The sequence below is a fragment of the Pipra filicauda genome, unplaced genomic scaffold (assembly GCF_003945595.2).
Source record: "Pipra filicauda isolate LSUMZ 115617 unplaced genomic scaffold, ASM394559v2 scaffold64_size3178608_pilon, whole genome shotgun sequence".
In the NCBI taxonomy this organism is placed as follows: domain Eukaryota; kingdom Metazoa; phylum Chordata; class Aves; order Passeriformes; family Pipridae; genus Pipra; species Pipra filicauda.
Genome location: NW_024104809.1, coordinates 874,448 through 897,287, shown reverse-complemented (window position 1 = coordinate 897,287; position 22,840 = coordinate 874,448). Strand labels below are relative to the sequence as shown.

Genomic DNA, 22,840 nt, shown 5'->3' with positions numbered 1-22,840 from the left:
TTTACATTGTACAGAACAGCAATTTGCTATCTAATCTACCCCATAATTCTAGCCCTGTCACTGCAGACACTGTTCATTTTGATCCTCCAAGTGGGTCAACTCACAGGACTCTGCTGTTCCCCTTTTGTCGTAGTGCCTTGTGTTAATTGTGTTCCTCTCACTCACTGAAATCTTCAAATGGAGACTTACAAAAAGTCAGTGCATTAGCTATTCTTTCTGCTTTGGGAAAGTAATCAAAGTGTCACCATTGCTTAGCTCAGCTAAGCTGTGGCTTCTCACATTACGCCAGTCCTAAATTGTTCTGTGGTTTCATTCAGGCTTATCTTCACAGCTTAGACTGTGCTGGAGAGAGGTTGTGTACTGCTTAACAGCAGCCAAGCTCAAATCCAGCAGATGGGCTGATGGAGTGAGCCATGAGGAGAATCACCATAAAAGCTATGGGATTCTTCTATTAAAAAAAAATATCTAGATATAGATATGCAGACACTAATGATTTTGACTGCTCTATTAATTAAAAACATTATGTGATGGATGGCATTCATACCTGCACTCAGGAAATTTATTCCCTTTGCTGAGACTGCCCATATAAAATTATTCAGTACGAGGAGATCACTCTTTAATTGCAAGTATTTGATACACCATGTTTAACCCAGAGCTGACCATGGTATCAGAATAATGAAAGTAAAAGAAAGAGGTTCCTACTGGGAATTATTAAAAGAGCTGTTGCAATAACACAGAATATTCTACTGCACCCAGCAGGAGTGGATCCGTGAGGAACCCGTTACTGCGGATGTGCTGACATGCTTCAACTGCCGGAGACACAGCTCAAAATTCATCCCAGGCTGCAGCACTTCTCTTTCTTCTCCCTGCTCCTGGAGGGCAATCTTTAAAATGCCTTTCCACGCACATAATAAATGCTTCCCCGGCCTCTTTTCTGTCACTTTCCCCTTTTAATTCCTTCCTTAAGGCTCTGCTGCCTTCCCTGTACAATCTGCCTATTCCTTGACTGCAGAAGCCTTTATGTGTGAGAGACACATCTTTTTTGCAACTCTAAGTGAAACGTCCCACTTGAGGCACAGGCACACTGGGGTTGGACTTCAGGATTTCTTGCTCCTAGTCTTACAAGATACTTTTTGCCCTGCTCTCCTACTTTCCCAGTATCAGGAGGTCTTGGAAAAAATAACAAATTCCACACAACCAGGGCTTTTAACTTCAGTTTTGCACACGGTAGCCGAGGGCAGGTAGTGCAGAGTCTCAGATAAAGAGAGGTGATGCTCACTCTCTGCTTACTGGTGTGAATCCTGTGCAGCAGCTCCTCAGCCTTTCTCTGTTTCTCCACTCCTTGCTCTTCTTTCCTCAGGACCAGGGGTGGTGACACAGTAATGGGTACCTCCTGCATTGACAGCTTCTGAATTTTCTCTTGTCTCTTCCCCTCCCTGGAAAGTGAACAAACATACAGATCTAATGCAATTATATACAATCTAATAATCTTTTTGGCCAGTCCTAAGAGAATCATCTCTACAGCTTAGAAAGTTGCTGATTATTTAACTCGGCCTTCTTAAAAACTGACTCTGTAATGGTTTGGGGTCCCAGAGATTAAACAGTCTGAGCATTTCCAAAATATAGCAGGCAGAAGAAAATAGTAAAGCATTTCAGTAAAGATTTCACTAAAGCACTTATATGAGAAGGTTTAGGATCTCAGGGCTGCCTAAGTAAATAAATGGCATCCCTAAAACTAACATCTCTGTGATAATCCAAGCTCAGCAGAAGGAAAAAAATTGTCTCTGCAGAATTCTCAGCCAAGAATGCTCTTTATTCTCTCATAGCAGAGGAAGTATTGCAAGTGCTAGACTTTCAACAGACTATTTTTTTCTTTTTTTCTGTGTACTGGCTTCCATGCTGCATTAGACACTAACAAGGCTGGATGTGGCCACGGAGTTGATGGAGAGAATCTTTGGTGGTGCAAACACACTCCTGCTTTGTGATTCAGTGCACATACTGGTAATGGCTGAGGGGAGGATAACAGTATCTTTAGCCCATCTTCCCACTGTGATAAACTCTGCCACTGATGTTGGTAACAAAGGACTAAAAGGTTTTGAGATGGGTTTTTGACAAGAGAAATAACAGCTGTTTCTTTAGTACCACCACTACTCTTATATTTAACAAAAGGAGCTGATAAGTGTTCTTCATTCTTTCCCTGCCTCCCTCTCCATCTTACATTCTCCATGTTTCTGCCACAGTGAGCCTCTTCTCAGCCATTTCCTTTCGCAGCTTCACCATTTCCCTCTGGATCTCCTCCTCCTCCTTCTTGGCCTTCAGAGCCTTCCTTCTATCCTCCTCCTGTGCTCGGAGCTTGGCTTCAGACAGAATTGCTTTCTTCAGGGACTCTTCTTGTCTCTGAAGCTCTAATGCCTTCTGACGCCTCATTCGGTTTTCCTTCACCTGGGAAGGAGGAAATAGACAAAAGCAAACAGGAAAGGCTGAAGAATTTGAGGTTCATTGTACACTGACAGGGTGGGTCACAATCCACCTTTCACATGAAGCAAGCAACCCTATCCGTAGCTGGCACTGACTGGAGAGATACTGCTCTCAGATTAGAAAACAATCCATTCCAGAGAGTAACATTAAACCAGTATTACTTGATGGGAGAAAACTCAGAACTAACTGCTGTGGCAGCTTTTTTTGTCAGTAAGGAAGGGGGTAACCTGAACAGACGTAGTAGAAGATGACTGTGTAAGCTACTGTTGAATGGCTAATATGCCCATGGAAGTGCAGTAATGTTTCAGCTGAGCTGTGGAAGAGTATCCTTGGGTATTTGCCTCCAAGTCAGAGATTATTGCAGCCTGGGAGAGAATAGTGGGCAGGTATCACTGAGCATTTACTCTAATCCTGTAACCCTCCATCTTATTCCTCTTAACTGCGCTGCCTTGCCTGCTCACCTGCTTGTGTCTGAGCTCCATGATTATTCGTGGATCTGCAAGTTTTTGTTTTTCTTTGATGTCTTCAAGTCTAAGATGTTTCATTATCCCACAGTTCACATCTTCACTCTGCAAAAGATGCTGTAGGTATTTCTGGACAGAAGAACTTTCCATTTCACGTTCCAGATAGCTGCACAAGTCTGAAATGAGAAGTTCAGATTATCTCAGGCTAGTCTGAAATGAATAAACCCCTCTGTGTCAGATCACAAAGCCTAATGTAATTAAAGGGATCACTTCCCCAGACTGTGAATGCATTTCTGATGAACACAGACACACTGACTGCACTCCATTTATCCCCAGTCATAATCAGTCTCCCATTGAACAGGCTAGAGCAGTAACAATGTTTCATTCAATTTTCACTGCCTTGCCTCTGAGCATCTCAAACCGCTGTTAAACTTGACAGGCCTCAAAAATACCCTTTCAAAAAAGAAAAAAAAAAATTCTTTTACAAAGGGAGACATTGAATGTTTATGAGGTACAATTGTGCAGCCTTACAGCAAGCTGCAAGCTGTAATAACTGGGGGAGAAAAATCACCACATCTAATCTTGTTTCTACCGAGTCCACTATCCTGGCCTCAAAACAACTATTAGCTCTCAGTGTGACAAGCCAGGAGACTCGGCCCCCCTCCCCAGCACATCCTCAGAGAGGAAATCAGGAACTGCTTTGCAGTGCTCTCACCATCAAACTGCTCAGACTTTGGAGGGGCTGCAGAAGTCACTTCCAGAAGGACAGAGTCAACTTCATCTTCTCCATCACTCAGATCCAGTTGCAGTTTGGACTTCATCCAGTTCCTGAGCAGCTCTTGGGCTATCATGAAGGAAGACACTGATGACTTCACTTGCTTAAAAAATATATGGATAAGTGTAAGCTAGCAAGACTCTGTCTCTGGAATAGTTATATAACATGTTGGGAATAACTTAAAGCTGATCTGCAACAGAAAATGAAATAAGGCTAATAGTTCTGCTCTCATCTTGATCTGTAAAAGAACAAGAAGAGAAGGCGGCAAACTTTCTGCCTGTCACATATGAACTCTTCTCCACTTCATTTTCCCTACAAGATTCTGTGGACATTTAGATCACTCATGTGATTATTATAGCATTTATCAAGGAGATGGGATTCACATGAGGTAATTCATAACTCAGATAGCTTTCAGATGTTTTACCACTGCACTCGCAGACACTTAGATCTATTTTCCACATGTACAACCATGGTTGCCATATGTTAAATACAAAAGAACCACTGTTTGGACAAACATTTGCTTCATGTGTACAAGTTAACCTTTGCAAGTACCACAGCTCGAGGAGCAACTGGTGAGTCTAGATTACAAATCTGTCAGGTGGCAAGCTTCACCTGGGACTACCTGTACTCAGAATTAAGACTGCCACTACAGGAATGCACCCATGATGGATGTGGTACCTCAGTGAGCTCAAATACCTAACAAACGACTAGGTATAAAATTCTTCTATGGACTACTTGCATCTCCACTCTTCTGTGGGAAAACACAATATTCCTTTTTCAGAGTTTCTACTCAAAAGCAAGGACAGCTGCCTGTCTGCTGCCTCAACAAACCACCTGGCCTTGCTGCACGGGTGGCCAAACTGCTCCTGAAGCAGACCACAGGGCTGTAAACTCAGGAGCAGCCCCCCAAGAAGCGGAGCCATCCTGAGCTATCCATGTGGTGAGGATGGGCAAAGAGCCGGGATCAGCAGCCACTAGAGTGCGAGTCATTCCCTGTAAAGGCACACAGTCAACAGACAGGAGGAAGCAGCTGCTCCAAATCTCCAGTTCTAATCCAAAGTGAAGATGCTCCCTGGTATTTCTAAGGCAATAAAGCCTTTTTCAAATTTTCTTAAAAAAGGACGGGTTTTTTTGAAGAAAACATAAATCTAATGTTTATTGTCCTTCAAATCACCTTTATTATCTCTCAGGCCAGCTCATGAACAGGGAAATATATCTGATAACAGAAAGAAGAGAGAAAAACTACTTGTCACTTGGGAAAGGGTTACTCTTTTGACTAGGATTTGTGATCTTATCGTAACTGGAGTAAAGGGGTTCTGGTACTCTTCTTATTGATACCTTTCTTTGCTAAGTGGGCTATGTGTAGGTTAATACCATTAAGTATTCTAATAACATATTCCAGAGAAAAGAATTTCAGTTGAGCTAGGAACAATCCTGAGGGATTGGTAGCTATAAAAAGGAAAACCCTAGCAGAGAAGGACAAACAAAAATAAAAAACATGAGGAAAGCAAGCAACCTTTCCACCAAAGGAAAAGACAAAGCTTTTCACCAAAGCAAAGACTGCTGGATCACCTTTGGAGCCACTGTGCTGTATAATGCATTCAGACAGTGCACTGTGAACAGACAAGTGTATGCTGTGCTATTAGTTGATACCTTGATGATTACAAGTGAAAAAGCTGAGTTCCTGTATTGAAGTGGATGCTCCTAAGATGTGTCAGTGTTCTGTTCCTTAAGGCTTTTTTGACTCTAAAAAGAATGGTTAACTCAGTTTTTAAAATCCTGTCTCCTATCAGCATTTTACACTGCAGACATACTTCTGGCACTGATGGAAGATAATTTCCCTCCTTTTTGTTTCTTAAATCTACCACAGCTTTATTTTCAAACTTTGGGTTGCGACTGCAGGCATTACAAAAGGCATATTTAGCTAATTAGTGAGGAAAATGTTGCATGGGAATCAAAGCAAAACCACACAATTATTTATAGATGTGAAAGTTACACAGAGCAACTCCATTTCCACATCTGGCCTGGTACCAAAAATATGTCAGGTTATTTCACCTGGTTTCCTACAGCCCACTAACTTGTGTTTGACCATACAGTGTGTCTTCAAGGGCAGAATTTATCCCTGTCTTGACCTGATAACTCCAAGAGACAGAGAGCTGATCCTTCTCTTAGGTATGCTATTTAAGATCTGCCTTGAACTCCAGGAACTGATCCTTCTTATGCCTTTCTCCATTAGATGAAAGACATCCTACTAGGAATGGTTTCTTATGATCTCAAGCTTTGCAAGAGCCTGTTCAGACCAGAACCGCAAGGCTGGATCAAGAACAGTTCATTTTAGACAGCTTGTGGCAAGCAGAATTTTAGCTCACCTTCCTCACAGGCCTCATCATGATCTTGCAGCTGTTCCATGGTTTCCAAACTTGTTACAGGACCCCAAGGCCCCTGTGGATAGCTTGACTTTTGATGGGAAAAAGCTTCAGAGACAGCTTGGTCCACTCTCTTTAAACTGAAGAAAGGAAAACATTTCTAGGTATTGCTGCAGATTAATTTTGACATTTCCCATACCCATGTTTCTCCTCCAGAGATAGCAAACATTAGTGGGAATGTAACACAAGATAGCACAGCTGTTATAGATTTCTTTTGAAACACGTTTTTCTGATTGCTTGATTGACTGGATAAATTTGACTTAGAAGTCATTAAGCAATAAACACTCATTTGGCAATTAGTGTCAATCACAGAGGTTGGAGAACACGCAGGGAGAATGCAAACACCCAGCCCCTGGGGACTGGATGGCGACTTGCTGAGCTAGTCCCCAGCAACCAGCAACTATGAAATTTGATACCAGCTTTTTGTCATAGCCAGGCTGGTCACTGTACTCTGAGAGACTGTCCAGTATTCATCTCTCTGAGATGTAAATGGTCCTGATGTGTCATTGTGTTTTCACATGCAACACCTGTACCTCGGACAGTCTGTACTTCTGCATAACTCCTTCCCTTTGTGTGGCTGCCAAAGGCCTGGGATGCTGCCTGAGGAGGCAGATGCACACTCATACCTGCCATAAGAAGCAGGCTGAGGGTGGGAGCATGGGTGTGCTGAAGAAAGCAAAACAAAGGGAAGTTCACCCTAGAATTCTCTTTCTTTGACGTCAGGTGGTTGTAGGTGAAGGAGATGATGCTTTAGGGTAAATCTCTTGTATTACTTGCCCGTACAACCTGCGGTACTGCTCAACAGCAAGTTTTGTGTGTTGACCCATGAGTTTTTTGCATAGCAACGAGATACCTTACTCTTCATAGAGTTTGGGTTGGAAGGGACCTTTAAAGGTCATCTAGTCCAACCTCCCTGCCGTGGGCAGGGACATCTTTGATAACACCAAGTTGGATGGGAGTGTTGCTCTACTCGAGGGTAGAAAGGCTCTGCAAAGGGGTCTGGACAGGCTAGATCGATGGGCTGAGGCCAATGGTATGAAGTCAACATGGCCAAATGCTGATTCCTGCCCTTGGGTCACAACCACCCTAGGCATTGCTACAGGCTTGGGGCAGAGTGGCTGGAAAGCAGGCCAGTGAAAAAGGCCCTGGGGGTGCTGCTTGAGAGATGGCTGAACATGAGCCAGCAGTGTGCCCAGGTGGCCAAGAAGGCCAATGGCATCCTGGCCTGTATCAGAAATAATGTGGGCAGCAGGACCAGGGCAGTGACTGTCCCTCTGTATTCAGCTCTGGGGAAGCCACATCCCTAGTCCTGTGGCCCAGTTCTGGGCCCCTTCATTCAGGAAAGGCATTGAGGTGCTGGAGCATATCCAGGGCAACAAGGCTGATGAAGGGTCTGGAGGCTAAGCCCTATGAGAAGCATCTGAAAGAGCTGAGATTGTTTAGCCTGGAGAAAAGGAGGCTCAGGGGGACCTTATCACTCTCTACAACTCCCTGAAAGGAGTTTGTAGCCAGTTGGGGTCAGCCTCTTCTCCCAGGAAACAAATGACAGGATAAGGGGGAACAGCCTCAAGTTGTGCTATGGGAGATTTAGATTGGATATGAGGAAAAATCTCTTCACTGAAAGGCAGGAACAGGCAGTGGAACAGGCTGCCCAGGGAAGTGCTTGAGTCACCATCTCTGGAAGAGTTCAAAAACCGTGTGGATGTGGCATTTGGGGTGAACACGGAGGTGCTGGGTTAACGGTTGGACTTGATGATCTTAGAGGTCTTTTCCAACATTAATGACTCTGTGATCGTCAACCACCTCGGGCTGCTCAGAGCCCCTTCCAACCCGACTCTGAATTGTTACCGCGCAAGTTACTCCACCTCGACTCCACCACTGTTCCACGCTACCAGACCCAAACCTAGGCAGGAGGATAAGAAACACAACAGCGTTCCAACCACCCGTCTCCCTTCCTGAACCCAAGTTTAAACGCTGCCAACTTTGGCGCCGTTCGCTCGAGCCCTGCGCGGACTCTCCCCCCCCCCCCCCCCCCCCCCCCATGCAACCCCCCCGCCGGCAAACCGCACGGCCGCTGCTTGGGAAGCCTCGACCCTGACCCTGCCGTGCCGGGATGCCAGGGGACCATCCCGCCCCCGGCGCTCCCCCCGAGCCGTGCCCCGTTACCTCCGGGAGGCGCCGCCAGCGGAGCAGCGGCAGCCGCTGCCCGGCCACGGCAACGGAAGGGCGGCGCCGGCGCGCGGCGCCCGCTGATGACGCCCGGCGCGGTGGGAAGGGAGCTCCGCGCTCCCTCCGTCCCCGGGCGCTGCCGGGCCGAGGATGAAGATGAAGCTGCAGCTGCTCGGGGCGGGCTGCGGGCGGCTGGGCACGCTGGTGGGGCTGGGCAGGAGCGGGGCTGGGGCGCTGGCGCTGCCGGGCTGCCTGCTGTACACGCGGACCGGCTCGGCGCCGCACCTCACCCACGACACGCTGCGGGAGGTGCGCGGAGTGCCCGGCGTGGCGCAGCTGCCCCTGCCCGCCCTGTGAGTACCGGGGGGGCGCGGGGAAGTGGCGAGCTCGGGGGTCCCTCTGCTGCTTCCCTGTCGAAGGGAGGTGCAGGGGCGCGGTGGGAACGGCGAAGGTGAGGGAGCTGGAGGGCCGCGTGGCTTTTAGTGTGTTTAGGCCAAACCCGCGGTAGTGACTTCACAGCCGTCTTCCCATCTCGGCCAGCAGGTCGAGGGAGATGATTCTCCCCCTCTGCTCTGCTCTGGTGAGACCCCACCTGGAGTACTGCATCCAGCTGTGGGGTCCCCAACATAGGGAGGACATGGACCTGTTGGAGTGAGTCCAGAGGAAAGCCACGAAGATGATCAGAGGGCTGGAGCACCTCTCCTGTGACGACAGGCTGAGAAAAGCTGGGGCTGTTCAGCCAGGATAAGAGAAAACTCTAGAGAGACCTTATATCAGCCTCCCAGTACCTAAAAGGGGCTTATAAGAAAACTGGGGACAAACTTTTTAGCAGGGCTTATCCCGACAGATAATGGTTTTAAACTATAAGAGAGTAGACTAGATATAAGGAAGGAATGTTTTACAATGAGAACAATTAAACACTGTAACAGGTTGCCCAGATTGGTGGTAGATGCCCCATCCTGGAAACATTTGAGGTAAGATTGAACCAACAGTTGACTCTCAAAACTAGTTAGGTAGGTGGAAACTGAAAGGAAAGATTAACATCATAAAGCTTGTTAGAAGCTCTCCAGTCCCTGGTTGTGCTGTTGCTCAATGATGCACATTAGTGATGCTACTCAAGAAGTCACACTGGGGCTCCGTGTTCTCCAGCAAGTCAGTGGGCACTGGTCAGTGCAGGTAAAAGCTCTGCCTGTTTGCCACAGAATTATGAGTGCCTTAGGTTGTGGGCTATGATTCTTGAGCTCTGTGTCTCTGGAATTTAGTTCTATCTGTCCCTGCTTTACTGCCTGATAGCTGGATGGCAGAAATCAGTGCTTAACCGATCCAGTTAAGCATAAGTATGGAAACAGAAGCCTTACTTATAAAACCACTGATCTTTTTTGAAAGCTGTCTGCTTAGTTAATGTGTTTCTGTATCTGGATTGCAGGGCAGAAATTCATGATGTCCTGGAAGAGTATAAAGAAGGAGCTGCAAAATTTATAGGTAAAGTGCATATGTTTGCTTGTATGTCTGGAGAGGAAATGCAGGTGGATCCCACTAGAGCATGTTCAGGCGGTACAGTAGGCAGAAAGATGGAGGTACAGACTTTCCACATTTAGGCATTTTCTCACTCAGAGTGGCACTAAGGAAGACTTGAAATAGTATGTTGACATTGGTATGGTCAGAAATCCTTCTGGCCAATAGTATGGCCAAAAATCCTTCAATCAGCGTACAAAAATAAGCTTTTCCCCCCTCTTTTTCTGCACCTGGCCTTCTCCTTGCAAGCTTCAGCACAGACTGGGGTGGACTTAGCCCAAAAGTTGAGACTAGGACTGAGAGTGGTTTCACTGTAGCTCCCAATCACTGCTGCAAATGAATCTTGCCAGGTGCAATTTCTGGCTTCTTTTATGAGGAGAATGAGAAACTTTCATTAAAAGGGCCTTCCCCATACAGCTGCTCAAATAATTTCCTGTCTTTTTTGGTTCCCTTAAAATAGTTGATTTCAGCTAAAGATTTCCAACAGGAAATCTTTATGCAGTATGAAGAATAAACAGGTAAAGCACCCGCATCAAATCAGTCTCAGCTGGTGGACACTTCTGTCTCTGAGCTGTTTCTGTTCTGAGAAAATGTTAGGGGGAAGGACCCACGTTGGATTTGTGGGAGCTCTGAGGAACTAAAGAAGCAGGTGGAGAAGCTCATTTTCCCCCTGTTCTTTGTTCCTGTCTGTTTAGCGTTTGGACTGTACTTGCTTTCTGTATTCCTCTTCCACTTTTCCATCTTAAAGAGTCAATTTTAAGAATTAACTGAATTTTATTTATGGATAGTCATATGAAAAACAGTCAATGTTGCCACATCCTTTGGCTACTACACCAAGCCTTTGTGATGTTCATTAGTCCCTGTACTCCATTCTTGGAGCAGCTCCTGAATGGAATCTTTGTCTTATCACCTTGATGATAAGAATGAGTAAAGCAGCAATTCCTGTGTTTGCAACTCTCCTGGTTTTTTCCTCTGGTTGTCACAACAGATCAGCGAAGGCCTGACCACGTGCACTGTGCAGCTCAGATCACTGGTGTCAGGCTTGTGTGGCAGAGGACCCTGAATGCACAGTGAATGCAGGGTTGGCCTCTTGTGTGAATATGTGTATCATAGCCTGTATTTATATCTGGGGAGGCAGCTCAGAGGACTGGAGGATTATCTGCCAAGACAGCAAGTTTCTCTGGGATGCTTTTTCTGGGTATCTCAAGTTACACTTGGGTACGGGGTAAGTCTTGTGAAAGTGATGATGTGTCCATAATTTCTATAATTTACAGACAATTCTTTGTGTATGGAATATAGCAGACTTTGCAAGAAAAAAAAATCCATGTTGATAGTGTGCTTTTTTTTTTTTAAGCACATAAAAATTTGGGACATACATTTTATTATATAAACAAAGTTATGGTTTGCCTTTCCAAAGGAAGTTTGCACCCAACTCTCAGTAAACTTCGACTGCTTTGGGGCAGCTTATTCCTTCACGAAAAATTGAAGAATCTCTTTATCTGAAACTTCCTAGAGGCTTTACCAATTTCAGTGACTATCTGTGAAGAGAAGACTGTCATTGAGACATACTGTCTACCTTTCTGACATTTGAAGCCTCCAGTCTTGCAGGGGTGATATATTTCTCATTTTTGTAGCTGATACCTTCTCTCAGTACTGTATTCTTTACTATGAGGATGGTGAGGCACTGGAACAGATTGCCCAAAGAAGTTGTGGCTACTCCATCCCTGGAAGTACTCAAGGCCAGGTTGGATGGGGCTTTAAGCAACTTGGTCTAGTGGAAAGTGTACCTGCCCATGAGACAGGATCTTTAAGGTCCCTTCCAACCCAAACCATTCTATGATTCTGTATGTCCTTCCTTAAAAGTTCTAGGCTTGGGGTTGTTGCTCAGTTTAGATTGTGTCAAATGTCAGATGTTTTCAGTATATCAATTGAATGGTCAAGTGAGTCAGCTGGTGGGTCTAGAAGATTTTAGTAGGTAAAGTATTAATCAAGAAAAAACAGAAATAAATCTCAAGGGAGCTATGTAGTTTGCAGAACCAAAGGGTATTATTTCATGGTTTGTCCTGATGCTGCGCTCTTCTCCCTGCAGATAGTAAAACTGAGGAAGAAGTCTGCCTTCTTTGATGCTGAGATAACAAATGATCAATATTTTCTTTGTCAGAATGGCTGTATTTGTGTGGGGGAGAATACCCTGTTCCCTTTTGCAAATTGACAAGCCACATCTTTGCATTAGCTTTGCTTTAGTTCATGAAACTCTACTCCTGTCTGTCTCTCTGCTCCCAGGTATGCCAGATGCTGTGCTGTACTGCTCCCTTCATGACCCAGTCAGTCCCTGTCCATCTGGCTACAACACCAACAAGGTACAGTAGCTGTAAAGACTTGAAAGGGTCCACCTAAAGTTCTCAAGAGAAAGCTGCCAGTCCCTTCATCTCTGTGGGTGTGCTCAGACAGCCACAAGACTTATTTTTCTAATCTTTGCACAAAGAGGAATGTCATTTACATGCTCCTACCTCCAACTAAATAAAGCTGTACATGTTCTTACTTGTCAGCATGTTCCCTGAACAATTCCCGAGCAGCTAAGTGGCAATTCAGATAGAAGGGAGAGCTCTGTCCTCCCATGCTGTTGTAGTTAATATGGTAGTAAAAGAAAATACCTGTGTTTTAGTGTATTTGCTGTACCAGCTTACAGTGATGCCACTGATAAGCAATAAGTCTGAACCCCTGTGTGTGTATTTAGTCTGCTACAGGCCCACAAAGGAGAAGAACTTATAATTTTCACAGGAGAGTGGCTTAGCAATCCAGGAGTGCATAGTGTTGCAGGCATTTTCCTGTTCCATCCCACAGGCAGAGACATTCCCCATGCAATCCACAGGCTACCTGCCACAAATTTGTCCTGCGAGGCCCACTCCTGGCACCTGCTCAGATCCAGTCAGTCTCAAGGCTTGTTTGGGTATGGTCACATTTGGTGAAAGGTGACTGAATGACAGAGGATAACTCCTGCCATTCAGCTATCAATGCATATTCTTTGCTGCTGGGAACCAGGCTGAGTCCTGCCTCTTTGCAGGGAAGGAATTATCTCAAGCTTGTCCTACCATTGTGCAGCTATGAGGTGATAGCAGCAATCTAAGCCTGGGTGTTGCAGCTTTGATTCAGCTTTTTTTTTAAAATAAGCTGGTGAAGATATTTGTCACCTTGTTACAAGGCCTTCTGCAGCTGAATCTCTACTGACAAATGCTTATGATAGCTTTTTGAAAGCAATGGGACAGAAAGCTCTGGATTCTGTGCCAGAAAGTCTAGCACGGGCTGGATTTAAATAATCACAGGATAATGCTCAGTTCTCTAAGCTGCATGGCTATTTTATTTATTAAAGCTGCTTTTTTCCTCTCGAGAGCAGAACGAAGGTAACTAGATGTGATTACACTCTGCCCTTTGGCTCAGACAGTTCTGACTTTCCTCTGCCTGCCTTCACCAGCTGTTCCTCAATGCTCTCACAATAAGAGGCAGCAGGTACTATCTGATCAACATGCTGCTTCAGAGCAACGTACAGCTGCTGTCTTCCTGTTATTTTGCAGGTACTAATTTTGGATCTCCTTCCTTTGGAGTTGCCTTATTTTAGTGGGAAATTTACAGCAATATTATTACTTTGGAGACTTCTGTCTTTGTTACTCAAATTTAGTGAAATTGGCTGAGGAGGCCAGAAGTAATCAGGAGAGATGGATGGATGGATGGACAGGCAACAGGCATGTGGTGTACTAGCACAATGCTTTTGGGTCTTTGTGGAGACGAAATAAAAAAATTGTTCTCATATTTTTTGCATCAGCTGATCGAATTCAATTTGCAAATTAGTATGCATGAGAACTGCACTGCTTTATCTGTCTGTCTGGCATAGGCTAGCAGAATGTGTTTAAACCTTCAGGTCCCAAAAAGTCCCCGTAACACTTCAAGCTATGTGCTGTTTCTGATAGCTGAACCCACTTCCTCATTTGACAGAATTGTAGATGAAAAGAGCCAAATTCTAAAGGGCTTGAGACCAATGCTTAACTACTTGAATACCCCTTTAAAATTTTGGAGCAGCAGTGTCACAAGTCTAACAATAATACAACAAAATACAGCCAAGCTGCACTCACAGGTTAATTGCAGATTCTGTAAAATAGGCTGAAATGTGGTAGCATGTGTAGTTGCAGTACTTGCAGTAACATTTTGTGAATCTGAATGTTTAGTGGATTGAATGGTGACATCTACTCACCTGGAGGTGTTCAGGTAACATAATCTCTCTGTGCAGGGGCTTTTGTCTTGCTTTAAAATCTTTTGAGGGTAGCATGGAATAATGATGGAAGGTGGGGACCCAAGTGCACACACAGAATAGAAAGTGTGTGAAGACACTGAGACAGAGACTCGGTGAAATCCTGATGAGCACCTGCCATTTCTTATGTTGGCTTGCTTTGAAAGCTGTGTATTGCTTTTGCACTTGGTATTTCAATCCCTTCTTAAGTGGCTGAATTTGGACCCTAAATAACAGAATCACAGAATATGCTGATTTGGAAGGGACCCACAAGTCCAGCTCTTAGCCCTGCATAGGACCATCCCCAAGAGTCACACTTAAGGATGAAATACCAAGTGCAAGAGCAATACATAGCTTTCAAAAATAACATGGGGTTCTAAGATTAAGTTGCTTAACAACTTTTTGTATTCTTCCCAGTGTGTATGGTGTCTGTATGGTTTATATATACTCATGTATATTCAGATATGAGGTATGGATTAAATGCTTGGAAAAGGAAACAGTTTCCTGGTTTTGTATACAGAAAATTAGTGAGCTGTATTTGCCATTGCAGCCTTTGCTGAATAAGGTATCATTCCAGTATCTGGTATTTCACCAGACCAATTCCTTCCCTCCTTTCACCCTTAGGATCTGCTATCCTTCACAACTAATGTTCATCCCTATTCTTCCCTGACAGACAGTCTCCCTGTGGGGAAGCTCAGGGCGCATGGAAATGACAGTTTCCAAATTCATGGACATACAGCGAGTCATCCAGCCGGACTGGTTCCAGTGCATCTCTGATGGAGACACCATTTCTGGGGAAGTTGGTAGAAAAAGAGCCAAGAAGTCTGTGGATAGGTCACTTTCCTTCCTGGATGTATGTCTTCAGCTGCAAGAAAAATCACCGGTAAGGTCCCCAAAATACTGAGGCAATAGCACTGCATCTGCTTTTTGGTCTGTGCCGCATCCTGGGCCAGTCCCAGGATGTGATTTAATAGGAAATTGTGTCACATATGTATATCAGAGAATGCCCAGGTGACAGTCCTACATGAGGTATAACCAGTAGCATAGGGAGTTTTCCTTTCTCCCTTTAGTAAATTGTCTCCTGCACTAGAATACTCATCCTTACTTGTTGGGGAGAACTACTTCTAATTTTTTTTCCTTGCTTTTGGACTGTAGTGCGTTTCTTCCATTTACCTTATTGCTATATGCATGGGCAAAGTGAGATCTTCTCATTCAGGTCGAGAAAAACAATCTTTTTTCCCTGAAATCACCTCAGTTCCAAGGGAGAAAGGACTTGATAGAATTAGTCAGTGCTGTTCTTCATTTCTTCCAGCAGCTTTGAAACTTTCCTCCCTTTTGGTGAAAGGAGATATATATCTCAATGTGCACTACAAGGGAAAGAAAATGGGTGACAGGAGCTGATATCAGTATCTCCTGGAAGGGAATTCATTGTGGGATCTGGTCTGATCATTATGAGATGAGTTCTGACAGACAGGATAATGGCACCTGCTTTGTATTCTGCACTGACACATGTATTGCTGAGGGGCCATCCATAAAAAGCCATGTACAAAGATGGTGTGTGGTTATTGCCTTTAGTAATAGGGAGGTGGGAAGAATGGCATCAAAATTCTCAGTGAGTTAGTGTCAAGGTAAGGAGCAGAATCTTGTCTCCCTTAATCCCATTTCTTACACTCTCACATGGACTTCACAGTGTTGTGTGGGGAATAGTCTTACGTGGGATGAAACACTGGTTCTGGCAAGTTCCTGGGAGTGTGGAGCTTAAGTAGCAGGCATCTGAAGTCTGGGCTTTGAGATGTCTTGCATGTCTTTGGCAGAGCACACTCTAACACTTGTAGCTTTCTCCTGGGACAGGAACTACAAGGAAGTGTAATGTTTGGGGCAATTGAAGGTGGAGATATCTTGGAAGAGAGGCTCAGATCAGCCAGGGAGACTGCCAAGCGGCCTGTGGGTGGCTTTCTGCTAGATGGCTTCCAGGGATGTGCCATGGCCACGGAGACCAAGTTGAAACTGATAGCTTCTGTCACAGCAGAGCTGCCAGAGGATAAACCAAGGTAAGTCGTGTGGGCAACATCCCAAGAAATCCATCTGTTCTATTATGAGGAGCTTCTACAGGCTGCTGTGCAGTATCCCTATAGGAAATAATCGCTGTATTGCACAGCTCTGTATGTGCCAGACTGCATAAATTTTACCACTGTCGGGCTGCAGGCTTCAACTGTTGTTTCAGTTTTTAGCTGCAATTGGCGCCAAGCTGTACTCATACTCTGGGTATGAGTATTCTCCACATTTGTCATATATAAGTTTTTAGAAAGAGTTACAGGTAGGATATGTCAGAGGTGCTTGCATTTGGCCTTTGAGGCCATGATTTACTTGAAGTTCAGCTCAAACAAGAATGTTATTATCAAGATATTATGCAGGTACCTCATCTTATGAGGGGACCTCATCTCATGATGAGGACCTTATCAAAAACTGTCATGTTTCCAGTTCTCTCTGGTCTCAGCTGCAGGATGGCTGCAGAGACGGGTGCTGACAGAAGCAGCCAGTGTTTACATGATCTTTTGGCAACCAGCTCTGACCTGGTACCTGAGACACTGAGCCTGTGGACTACCAGAGGTGGTACAGCCTCGCCTAAAACAATGATATTCTCTTCTTGGACAATGTGGGGCTTATTGTGTATCTGAGTAGTTAGTTTTGCCCATCACATTCGTGGCAGAGACTGGACAGGAGTGGCAGCTTTTTTGATGGTACAAAGGAGTAACAGTAACTAAAGACTTCCCAAAAATGTGTGCTAATACGAGGGATTTCTTAGCATTGGGTTGAGCTTGCTGGATTGCTCTTACAAGAGCACCTGCAACAGAAATAATATGAGTGCTTTTTTCATCATTTCCTAAAGAGAGTGACTGAGGCCCCATTGTCGTCCTGCTTCCCTCTGCTAGCTGAGCATTGCTCTGACCTAATGATGTTCAAAAGGAAATTAAATGCAAAAGCACGTGTCTGGTGTTGCAGCTTGTTCTTGCTTAATGATGCCTGGGGTTTGAATTTTCCTGACAATTAGAAGGCTTGCTGTGTTGTTGCCATCCTGTCTGGTTGAGCTACTTAAAAGATCCCCTGGGAGCATTAGAGTCCAATCTGCTCAGCTAACCTTACTGGCTACCTGTGCATCTGCCTCATCTATCAAATAGTTTGCTTGTCTGGTTAAGACAAGTGTTTCTGACCTCTCAGTAGGAAGAAAGCTGGGTAGCCCCAGGGGTCTTGTAAGTACCTCAGGTGGATTTCAGACAGTCCTTGTTCCTGAATCACCCTTGCCATTCTGGCTGGAGAAGTAGTTATGCACCTGTGTTCTACCCCAATATGAAATTCAATATGAAATTCTCTAGAAGACAAACACTTTCTGTGCTTCACTCAAGAAGTGACTGCTTTTTGTGTGACAATGAAATAACCTTATCAATGTACTTTTTAAGAGTCCTTTTATGCATCTAAAGATGCTGAAGTCTCTTGGTAAAATTTGTTTTCCTTTCCAGTAGCAACGGAACCCTTGCAAAAAGAAATGTTTGTCCTTAACTGTGCAGAGAGGTTTCAGCAAGGGCTTTGATCATGTGTGCACATCTACTGTTCTGACTTCTGCACATCATTTTCTCCCTGCCGTGGGAACCTGAAACATAAAACACTCATGCTGTAAACTTCTCCCATCCTTATTCTGTTCTCATCAATTTAATTGGAGTACTTAGAAAAGTGACTAAAAATGGCACCTTGTGACTTCATTTATCAGCTCCTGTGTATTTTCCTAATTATCTGTTTAGATCATTGCCCTACATTAACTTCTACTGCTGTCAGCCCAGCCCATGCACCTGCAGGAGAGCAGGCACTGCTCTACTCTCTTATGCTTCACCCACCATCGGCAAACCTGCCAGCTAAATTTGGCTAACAGCAGAATCTCTATTACCATTGACGGCAGTCCAGCCGGGCTCTTCCTGGCTCTTAAGGCCGTGTCTCAGGAGATGTTACAGCCCAGGTTTTTGGGTAAATCATTTGAGCAGGTAGAGTGTAAAGACGAGGAAAGACTAAAGGAAGGAAGCTCTTTCTGATGACATTTCTCAGTAGTGCGTTCTCCTCCAGGCAGGTTTTCCAAGTGCAATATGATGTGTCTGTCACCTGAAGGACTTGTATCTTTGACCAGCCATCTACTGCTGTCTCTGCTGCTCTTGATCAAGTCTTTTCAGACTGTCTTCTAAACAGTTAACAAGCAAAAGGGTCCATGTGTCTGGAAATCGGTAGTTCCCTGGGGCACAAACATGACTAAGGAAAATATCTGTTCTATGGCACAGATGTTTTGAATCTAAGTGTATTTATGTGTATGTGAAAGAAACCAAATCACTTCAAACATAATGAACAGAATGAGTTTGTTCCGCAGGAAGTGAGGGATTATTGCTGTCTTCCAAATGGCAGATAATGAAAAGCCTGCTATGCACTGGATATGCTGGAGGTGGGGAACTGGAAGCACACAGGATTCTGGGTGGTGACTGTTGTCCCCAGTTGCCTTCTGGTTAGCAGTTGCAGAGATAAGCTACGTGAGCTGCACGTGACCTGAAGATCTTCAGGTACCTTCTTGCTTCTACTCAGAATGTTGTAGATTTGTCTTCCTGTGTGTCTCTTACAGAATCATTCATGGTGTGGGCAAACCAGATGAGGTGCTTGAGTGCATTGAAAGGGGAGTGGACATTTTTGAGAGCTTCTTTCCCTTCCAAGTGACAGAGCGAGGCTGTGCCTTGGTTTTCAGTTATGACTGCCATCCAGATCCTGAAACAGCAGGTAGGCTTCTTGATGGTCGTTACAATTTTTACAGTTTACATTGTGGCAAGAAGAATTCATACTTTGGAGGAATCTGTACTTGAGTGTTTTGTTCCTGAAATAAGTACAGTAACCACTGGAAAAACTGGTATTCCACTATCAAGTGTTGCTTTTGAAGGTGGGGTACTTTGGTGTGAAACCTACTGAGTAAAACTTGAGGCCTCTAAATGTGATTAGCCAAAACATGATTAAATATTTCTTAAACACCTACTGAATAGAAGGGTTTTAGTTTGATACCCTTGGGAAATCTTCTGTTACCTTTAGAAGGATGGACCTATTAAGTGGAGATGTAATATGTTTGATTTGTAGAATGAACTGACTATGTCTCTGTAATAATAATGTGTTTCTGAAGTTCTTTCTTTCTAGCTGTCAGAAGTTTCCCATTTCTTTGGGCAGCTTTTCTCTTTGTCCTTGCACTCATCAGTACATATCAAAACAAAAATGAGATGTTCATAACTTATTTCCTCATTATGCTATGAGATGGGAACATGCATATCACCCATTAAAGCACCTATCAAATGTGTTTCAAGCAGCTGTTTTGTTTTGGCCTATTAAATATTTTTAATACAGGGAAACATTTTACATTTTTTCTCTTGGGTAAAACCTAGTGGCTTTTCAGGCCTGGATAATTCAAAACCATCTGAATAGAACAGAACATCTTGTTTCTTTGTGCTTGCTGCTATTTTTTTAACCCTTGTCTTTAAGGTCTCTTGTTTCACCATATTCTTAAATCATAAGATTCTGGGTAAGGAGAGTGGTTTTGTTCTGTGCCTGTTTTTAAGTCAGTAGACATGGATTGTGCAAACAGTAATACTGGTATTTCCAGATACATCTCCTTCTTAAGAACAAACTTAAAATTGCAAACCTACAAAGTTATGGGATGATTCTTTATTTTTCAAATAGGTGCGGAAAAGGCAGATGTGGAATCTACATCTTCTGAATTAGTGCTACCAGCCTGTTTTGATTTCAGTTGTTTAAAAATAAAAAAATAGAGGCATCTAAATCCCTGAGTCTTGATCACAGCATGGAAAGTAGAATGATTGAATGCAAATGAGTTGCCTGTCTACTCTAATAAAATCTCAATAAAATCAAAGATGAAAAGTTCTTATTTTTTAAGAATTTAGCTCAGTAGAGCAGCAAAGAGTTATACTGTTGTTTCAGCTCTAACTTTTGATTAGTTTTAGTAGATTAGTTTTCAGTTGTCTCTTGTTGTTTTAATCATCTAAAAGTGTATGAGTTAACTAACCTATGGCAATTAAGGAAAATAGCTGCTTACTATAAGAAAGAGGTGTAAACCTGTGGCAGGAGAGTAGCAGAAATACCTATTCTAAAGTTGCTATCCTTCCTTTGCCCTTGCTCTGTTTGTAAAAGGCTGTTGTCTTTTTATTTTAAGCAGTTTTAACACAAAATGGGGCCCAGGACCTGGAGAAGATTGGTGCTGAAGAAAACCAGGATGAAATCTCCAAAGCTGACCCAGAAATGACACCGTTTGAGATATGTCTGAAGGACAAAAGGTATGTGAGTTTGTGAGGAGGGTATCTGCAGCTGTATCACTAAATGGGATACTTTTGACTTCTGTATTTGGTTGCATATGGTCAGGAGCTGGATGAGAGACTTCATAAAACATAAAGCTGTTGAAGACAGTACTTCTGGACATTTAGTAGAGAGTGTTGGATGAGCATTCTAGCTTGTTATCAGGCAACAGTGTATGTCAGAAAGCACTGTCTTTTGCTTGACCTAAAGCCAGGGACTTTCTGATCATTTATCCAGCAGACATACTGTGGTCATAACTGTGGCCCATCTGAAATACCATAGGTTACAAAGCTTGTCTGGGGATCATTTTGGTCTTCCACATCTTACTCAGGTCTTCTTGAGATACTGGATTTTACTTAAACTGTAGAGACCATCTGCTTTCTGACTCAGTTTAAGCAGCTGCTGAGCAATTCTGCCATTTCTAGATACTTAGCAAAAACTTTGACCATTGTTACCACTTGTCCTTCCTTCTCTTTGCCTAAGGTACTTCTGGGCTGTCTGAGTAGACAATTGTGTTGCTTTGTTCTCTCCAGCATCTCACAGTAGAGGGGAATATTGTTTTGTGAATAGAGAAATCAGTAAATCCATAGTTTTGATAGGTTTCTCCTTCATAAATGCTGTGATAGCTAGTGAGGGGTGTCTTGCACTGCAGCTTTTCTGTCAGGGAAGGCACAGATAGGGCCTCTCTCTGCTGTTAGCTGTAATGTAGTCAGAGTTATCCTGATTTAGATGTGTGGCCTTTTGGCTCCGAAGTGAATTCTGGCAAGATGAGGCTTGGGGCTTTGAGCAACCTGGTCTAGTGGAAGATGTCTCTGCCCATGGCACGGTTTTGGAGCTAGATGACCTGCTAGGTGAGGTCCCTTCCAACTCAAACCATCTATGATATTTGAAGTCCTTTGTGCCAGTGGTGCTGCTCTTAGTTGTCAATAAATCTTAGAGCAGCTGGAATCAGGACCTCAGGGCTCAGGTCCCTGCAAAAGGCCAGGTAATAATTGGGTACTCTTTATAACTTGAATGGGTCTTCTGACTTTTGATGTTATCCAACATTGCTTCTTCCTTAGATACCAAGATGACTTTGGTCCTTTGCTGGAAGGATGCACCTGTTACTGTTGTCAGAGGCACACTTGTGCCTACGTCCATCACCTCCTCGTGACCAATGAGCTGCTGGCCGGTGTCCTGCTCATGATGCACAACTTCCAGCACTACTTCGGTTTCTTCAGTGCCATACGGGATGCCTTAAGAGACAATAAACTGGATCAACTGAAAAACCTTGTCTTCAGGCAGGCACTTCAAGGCCCAGTAAATGCGAAGCTGAGCCAATGAGATCGGAGAGGACAGAGGAGTTTGCAGGCTACACCCTTATCCAGTGGAACTGTGTAAGGTGGACTTCCAGCAGGATCGCCTGGATCTGTCAGTAGTAAAATGCCTTTTTTCCTTCCTGGAGGGAACTGAAGGAGATATTTCAAGAAGATCTCACTTCCTGGTGGGGAAGGATGATCTTGTCCAAACGTCACTTTTGGTTAATTGGCTTGGTACATTCTTGGTGTTATGGAAAAGCTTGGACAGCTCACAAGACCAGTATGCATAGCTTGTTTTCAGATACTCACTGTTGGTTTTCTATGTGCAAGGACAAAGTTATTGAACTTGTGACTGAAGATAAAGCAGGGCATATACGTAAAATTAACCGAGCTACCTGAAGGCTCAGGAGCGTTTTGAGACTCTTGTTCCATACCCAACAGTAATTATCTTTCTAGAAAAACCTAGTGGTGTCGTTATCTCATCATCTAGCTCCTTGATGAGAAGTCCCACCTCAGTTTAACATACTGTCCTTGAGGACATTGCCAGCATCTGTGTCGTTGAAAGGAACTGACTGGATGTGCTGCTGTGTGTTTCTCCCTCAGGCTGCCTGCACTGCAGTGTTCTCTGGACCTGGAGGAAGCCCTCCACCTTGGCCTGGCCTTGAAAACTCCTGCCTCAGGAGTCCTAGTCAGTGACATTAGAGCTAGAAAGCAGAGAAAATGTTTAATCCATGTCCTGCTGTAGAGATTTGTTTGTTTGGTTTTTTTTTTAATTTTGTACCCTTATTCCAGATTTCACTCCCATGTTAGCACATGGATGATAATGAATCTATCATTCTTTCCAACTGCCCTATCACTGGTCACATAGCAAGCTGTGTTATGTGAGATGGAGCTGTGGTAGAAATGTGTCACAGGAAAAGGCATTTAGAAAACATTCTTGTGGCTTTTTGTTTTAAAATATGACACAGTTATGTCACATTCCTCTTACTCAGTTTTTTTAAATGCCCCTTATTTTGGAATCATGGATTTAATTATTTTATGTTACAAAGCAACAA

At 44.0% G+C, this 22,840-nt stretch overlaps 2 protein-coding genes across 5 annotated transcripts in view; one reads left to right on the top strand and one right to left on the bottom strand.

Annotated features, from left to right (window-relative positions):
- Positions 1-8,407, bottom strand: part of CCDC191 (coiled-coil domain containing 191) — a 21,595-nt gene extending 13,188 nt beyond the window's left edge. Inside the window, exons 1-6 of one of the 3 annotated variants that reach the window (XM_027727635.2) lie at positions 8,310-8,407; positions 6,087-6,223; positions 3,658-3,786; positions 2,940-3,118; positions 2,219-2,442; positions 1,280-1,436 (exon numbers count right to left, since the gene is read on the bottom strand). In XM_027727635.2, coding sequence (XP_027583436.2) covers positions 1,280-1,436; positions 2,219-2,442; positions 2,940-3,118; positions 3,658-3,786; positions 6,087-6,126 — 729 coding nt within the window. In that variant the 5' untranslated portion in view covers positions 6,127-6,223; positions 8,310-8,407. Of the gene's footprint in view, positions 1-1,279; positions 1,437-2,218; positions 2,443-2,939; positions 3,119-3,657; positions 3,821-6,086; positions 6,224-8,309 lie in introns of those variants that run through there. The other 2 variants (XM_027727630.2, XM_039388435.1) reach the window with 2 other exon arrangements.
- Positions 8,368-22,840, top strand: QTRT2 (queuine tRNA-ribosyltransferase accessory subunit 2). 2 transcript variants are annotated; one of them, XM_027727644.2, is made up of 8 exons: positions 8,368-8,665; positions 9,739-9,794; positions 12,111-12,187; positions 14,783-14,992; positions 15,961-16,160; positions 18,764-18,915; positions 20,351-20,468; positions 21,549-22,840. In XM_027727644.2, the coding sequence occupies exons 1-8, from the start codon at positions 8,463-8,465 to the stop codon at positions 21,808-21,810; spliced, it is 1,278 nt and encodes a 425-aa protein (XP_027583445.1). In that variant the 5' UTR covers positions 8,368-8,462; the 3' UTR covers positions 21,811-22,840. The 2 variants fall into 2 exon arrangements, with proteins under 2 accessions (XP_027583445.1, XP_027583444.1); XM_027727643.2 differs by having other exon boundaries at positions 20,348-20,468.